General features: G+C 48.8%; 1 protein-coding gene across 1 annotated transcript; it reads left to right on the plus strand.

Annotated features, from left to right (window-relative positions):
* The first annotated feature begins 2453 nt into the window (after nucleotides 1-2453).
* Nucleotides 2454-4581, plus strand: LOC111823511. The gene is made up of 2 exons (XM_023745265.1): nucleotides 2454-3224; nucleotides 3591-4581. The coding sequence occupies exons 1-2, from the start codon at nucleotides 2695-2697 to the stop codon at nucleotides 3928-3930; spliced, it is 870 nt and encodes a 289-aa protein (XP_023601033.1). The 5' UTR covers nucleotides 2454-2694; the 3' UTR covers nucleotides 3931-4581.
* The last annotated feature ends 1639 nt before the right edge of the window (nucleotides 4582-6220 follow it).

Consider the following 6220-nt stretch of genomic DNA (forward strand, 5'->3'; position numbering starts at 1 on the left):
TCGGTGGAGGATTTAGCTGTTTGCAAGATCCCACCAACCACACACAGTTCCCACCTCAGACCCGGCCCCGGACACCAGGGCAAAGGACCTGCAGCGTGTCCGGGACACCAGCCTCCAGCAGGACGTGGGGGCTCTCCCACCGGCCCACACCCGCCACTGCCGAGTCAACGCCACGGCTGGCCTATGCGCGACCCCATGGGGCGCCTAGAGGCCTCTTGCTTCTACCCCTGCCCCTTCTAAGCCACTTTCCGGAGAGACACCTTGGGGTCTTTTCTTCAAATCTGATCACTGCAGCTCTCCAAAGAGCTCCCACCGCCTGAATGGTCAAGATCAGGATGGTCACCCTAACCCCGTGGTCGGCAAACTGCGGCTCGAGAGCCACACACGGCTCTTTGGCCCCTTGAGTGTGGCTCTTCCACAAAATACCATGTGCGGGCGCGCAAGTACAGTGCGATTGAAACTTTGTGGCCCATGTGCAGAAGTCGGTATTTTATGGAAGAGCCACACTCAAGGGGCCAAAGAGCCACATGTGGCTCGCGAGCCGCAGTTTGCCAAGCTGCAGTTTGCTGACCACTGCCCTAACCTGTTCTTGGTCTGCTCTGCCCCCTCCCGCAGCCACTGCCACACTGGCCACTGCCCAGGGGCCTTTGCAGCCTGGAGCCCTCAGCTAGAAGTCCTTCCCCAGACCATCACGTGGCTGGCCGCCTCCCACCATGGCAACCTCAACTCCTACTCAGAGACCTGTTCTCCACACTCTCACCAAAGACTACTCAGTCCAAGACTGTGGGGCACGGCTACAGTGTTTGGACAGGTTCAAGCCTTGGACTGATGAGAGGGCACAGTCCTCTCGTGGCCACGTGCAAGTCCCAGCTTGGAGGGCAGAGCCTTCCCAGCACAATCATAGCCAACAGCTGTCGTTGTAAGCTTGAACCTATGGTTCGAACACGTGGCCCCACGTGCCTGAGTGATGTGGGCTTGATAGAGTTCAGGTGCATGTAGTTGAGTAGGATCGAAACCCACGAGAATGTTGTAAACATCTTGATCACGCCCCTACTTTGCCTCATGGCATCTACTATAAAATAAAGACACGGCTTGTGAGCGTTGGCGCTGTCCATCAGAGGGGCAGCGTCCCACCGAGACCCAGCTTTCATTCTCTTGTCTGTCTTTTCTAAGCCTTTCATCGCCCCCACTCAGGGTCACTGAACCAGGCTGAGCTGGCATGAGTATGCCATGGCCGTGCCGGCTCCCCACATATGGCGCCCGACCAGGGACTGAGTTCTGGGTCCAGGGCCTGAGTTCGGGCTCCCCACACAAGACATATTATACTAGAGGCTACCGTGGAGGCGGCACAGGCTCTCGCCACCACCGCTGCGCTCGCCAGCCATGAGCCCAGCTTCTGGCTTCGTGCTGCTCCCGCTGTGGGCAGCTCCTGTGTTGAGCACCTGCCCCCTGGTGGTCAGTGCACATCATAGCAACTGGTTGTTCCACCATTCAGTAGATTTGCATATTAGCCTTTTATTATATAGGATAGGATTCTCAGCTGGACACACACACACCCTGCAAGACAAGCTCACTCCTGGAACATCAGCTCAGTGCCAGCCTGCCCACTGGCACACACACTGAATTTCTGAACGAACCGAGCCTGTGGAGTGTGAGAGCTGGCCAGCCCCAACCTCAAGCCTAAAGAAGATGGGCTTGGGCAGGTCCTTGCCAAGGACAGAAGCATCCTACACAGGTTAAAAGAAAGAAGAAACCCCTGGGGAATGTCCATTCATGCCGGGAACATGCGGGAAGGCCCCTAACAGGTGAGGTCGGTCTGTTGAGGACCTCAAGTCTTACAGGCGGATGAGTCCCATCACCCACATCCTGCACCCCACCCTCTGTATTTACTTTTCCCTGGAGTCTTTCGGTTTGACTACGAGTGGGAGCCCACGTCTAGGACAGTGCCTCCAGCACAGATGTGTTTGACTCCAGAGCTTCTCTGGGGTGCTCCAATGCACACCCAATTTATAAGCACTGACCACTGAGTCCCCATGATCCTCCCAAGCAGGCACGGCTGTCCCTGTTTTTAAGGAGAAAAGAGGGACCCAGAGGACCAGCCATTTTCCCAGGGTCACACAGCTACCAAATGGCAGCTGGACACACAAAACAAACAAAACCCCTCAACGTAGGTAATTCACAGTAAATACACAGACATCAGTGCCACAGATCCCATGTCTGCGCACATGCCCTGAGATAATCGAAAGGAAGCGCTGATCCACTAGGTGTACTGGTTAATTATGCGGATTTTTTCCAATAGATGGAGTTACACGTATGTTGATTTATATGCGATCTGATATGTATGCTATTTTGTTGTATTGACAACAAGCTTCAAAACTTCATGTCAAAATTTCTGAAGGTGTTAACATCATAGATATTTTTTACGCTTAAAAATGTCAAATTTCCAGCCGTTATGCATTTGCTACAGCTCATGTTCACGGGGCAATCTACCAGGAGAGAGGGCTGTTGACAGCAGAGGGACGGACAATAAAAAATAAGCAGGAAATCCTCGACCTGCTCTCAGCCTTATGGCTTCCTGCCAAGTTAGCCATAATCCACTGCCAGGGACACCAAAAAGCCAATGACCTGGTAGCTAAAGGCAACCAAAAGGCTGACGAGGCTGCAAAGGCAGTAGCCCTTACCTCGGTCCCTACCATGGCCTTACAACTACCAGACCCAGGGGACCCAGTCCTACCAGACCAGCCCAAGTACTCCCAGGAGGAGTTGCAACGTATCAAAAAGCTCCCTAAAGCCCAGGAAATAAAGGGATGGTGGCATACACCAGAAGGAGAACTTATACTGCCGGACTGGCTCGGGGACACGATATTAAAACATATGCACCAATCCACTCACCTGGGAGCCCGGAAAATGAAGGACTTAATCCAACATGCTAGGATCAAAATTCACCAGCAGAATACCAAGATAGACCAGGTTGTGTCAGCCTGCAAGACCTGTCAACTCACAAACGCAAGGGTTGGATCAAATAAAGAAGGAACCAGGCTCAGAGGCACCAAACCTGGAGCACAATGGGAGGTCGACTTCACTGAAATTAAACCAGGGAAGTATGGTTATAAATATCTTTTAGTATTTATAGATACCTTCTCTGGCTGGGTAGAAGCATACCCAACCAAGCGTGAAACAGCTCAGACGGTGGCCAAGAAGCTGCTGGAAGACATCTTACCCAGGTATGGTTTTCCTGCTATGATAGGATCCGACAACGGGCCAGCCTTTATTTCACAGGTAACACAGGTAGTAACCAGGGCTATTGGGGCAAATTGGAAACTGCATTGTGCTTATAGACCCCAGAGTTCAGGTCAGGTAGAAAGAATGAATAGAACTTTAAAAGAGACCCTTACCAAATTAACCATGGAGACTGGCGGGGACTGGGTGGCTCTCCTACCGTATGCCCTTTACCGGGTAAGGAACTCCCCTTACACCCTGGGTTTTACTCCCTATGAAATCATGTTTGGCAGGCCACCCCCTATCATTCCTAACCTTAAAGCTGACTTTCTCGCTGAATTTGAAAATCAAGAACTATCTCTTTCCTTAAGAGGGCTCCAGAGGGCACACGAGGACATTTGGCCACGCCTTCGCGCCATCTATGAGACCAGCCCAATTCCAACTCCTCATCAACACAGACCAGGAGATTGGGTCTACGTCAAAAGGCATCATCAAGAAACTCTTGAGCCACGTTGGAAGGGTCCCTACACTGTGGTGCTAACGACCCCCACTGCTCTCAAGGTAGACGGCGTCGCGACCTGGATCCATCACACTCACGTCCGGTCAGCGGACCCATCCACGGTCCAAAAAGACTTCATCACCAAATGGAACGTCGAAAGAGATCAACGCAACCCACTGAAGCTCAAGCTACGGCGTGCTCCACCTGCCTGATGCTGGTGACGTAACTCGCGATCACTCCTGTCGCCAGGAGCCCCCACAATAGACTTAGATGATGCCTGCATCTGCATGGACATGACTCCAAAGAGACAGGGACAATTTATAAAAAAATCGGGGATAGACTTTAGTATCACATGTTTAATAGCGGAAGATTTGGCTGCCTGAAAGCGGCCATGATGCCAGTATTATGTTTCATTGTATTAATATGTTACATTAACCTTTAATTCTCTTGCAGGTTTGAATGTATAGTGGTTGTCCTAAAAAAAGAACTGTGCAGGATGACCCCCGAAAGTAAGGAGTGCCTAGCTGCCAAGAGGGCAGGTGCCCAACTGAACAGGGAATGGTGCCCATCAGGTTTTGGTCACTGTTGAGAGACAGTTGACAGTTGACAGCCTGTGTACTGCTTGCAGGCCTGCATGACCATGCCCATGTCAGGGGTAGTAAAGCTAGAAAAAGCCTGGTTAGAATAAAAATCTAAAGCATGGTTATGCATGAAAAGAAATTAGCAAAGAAAATCAGAAAATCTTAGAATAAATCAATATATTTTTCTTCTTATATAATTCCTCCGAAATCTAGCAATACATCTCTTTGCATAAATTCAATAAGACCAGTTTCTAATAATGGTTTTCAATTACCGTTCTTGTTGTATTTATGCAAACATCAGAATAGTAGATAAATTAATCTCGATTTGGCTTTTTAATGGCCATGGAGGAATTTTAAAAAGAAAAATCCTATTTCAATAAAAATTGTTACTTTCCCTTCCACCAGACCATTTGTTAAAATATGCCCAGTACAGGCCTCTAGCGACGGTGGAATAGAAATGCAGCCCGACTCATGATTGAGCCGGAAGTTCCAAGACAAGGGGGGAATGAAAGGGTGAGGGCTATGCGCTCTCCGCCATCTCCTCCATGTTGGGGCCACGTGTAGCCTTCTTCCCGGAAGCCCAGGCCTCTGCTGGCCGCGCCCGGGATTTTAAACTAACCAATGACAATCAAGGAAAGTGCGCGCCATAGATATGACCACATCCTGTGTAACAAGACCCGGCTCACGCCTGGCCAATCGACAGGGCCCACAATCCCCTTGCGTCACCCCCCTATTTAAGCCGGATTTTCCCATGGGAGGGGACTCTCTCTTCCTGTCGCCGGGCCGGCCGGGAGCAGGGCCGGGCCGGCCGGGAACGGGGGTCGGTCTAGCTAGTCCTAAAATAAAAGGTCCTTTTGCTGTTGCATCGGAAAAAAAAAAAAAAAAAAAATGTCAAATTTCATGCCAAAAAAAGAACATTTGCAGTAAGTTTTAATTCATTATTTTGAAGAAAAGTGCTGCTGAAAGTTATCATATACTTCAGGAAGCTTATGGTGAACATGCTCCATCTCAAGACACTTGTGAACGCTGGTTTAAATGCTTTAAAAGTGATGATTTCGATGTGAAAGACAAAGAACGTCCAGGTCAACCGAAAAAGTTTGAAGACCAACAATTACAAGCATTATTGGATAAAGGTGCCTGTCAAACTCAAAAACAACTTGCAGAAAGATTAAACATTGTTCAGCAAACAACTTCCGATCGTTTACAAGCAATGGGAAAGATTTTAAAGGAAGGGAAACCGAAAAGTCATCAGTAAAATGTTGCTTCAACAGCACGAAAGTCTTTTTTGCATCGAATTGTGACTGGTGATGAAAAGTGGATTTATTTTGAGAATCCCAAATGCACAAAATCGTGGGCTGATCCAGCTCAACCATCAACATCGACTGCAAGGCTAAATCGCTTTGGAAAGAAGACAATGCTCTGCGTTTGGTGGGATCAGGAATGTGTGGTGTATTATGAGCTTCTAAAACCAGGTGAAACCGTTAATACCGATCGCTAGTGACAACAAATAATCAATTTGAACCACGCTTTGAATGTGAAACAACCAGAATGCGCCAGAAGACATGGCAAAGTAATTTGGCTTCATGATGACGCACCATCACACACTTCAAAACCAGTTAAAGACACGTTAAAAGATCCTGCCTGGGAAGTACGAACCCACCCGCCGTATTCACCAGACCTTGCTCCTTCAGATGACCACTTGATCTGATCGATGGCACACGCACTTTCTGAGCAGCACTTCAAAACGTACAAAAAAAGTGGAAAATTGGGTCTCTGAATGACTTGCCTCAAAACAAGAAAAGTTCTATTGGGAAGTATCCACAAATTACCCGAAAGATGGGGAAATGTGTAGCTAGTGATGGACATTACTTTGAATAAAGCACTTTTGATGTTTCTCTTGAAATTATCGTGTTTTCTTTGA

This window comes from Myotis lucifugus, unplaced genomic scaffold (genome assembly GCF_000147115.1).
Source record: "Myotis lucifugus unplaced genomic scaffold, Myoluc2.0 scaffold_526, whole genome shotgun sequence".
In the NCBI taxonomy this organism is placed as follows: domain Eukaryota; kingdom Metazoa; phylum Chordata; class Mammalia; order Chiroptera; family Vespertilionidae; genus Myotis; species Myotis lucifugus.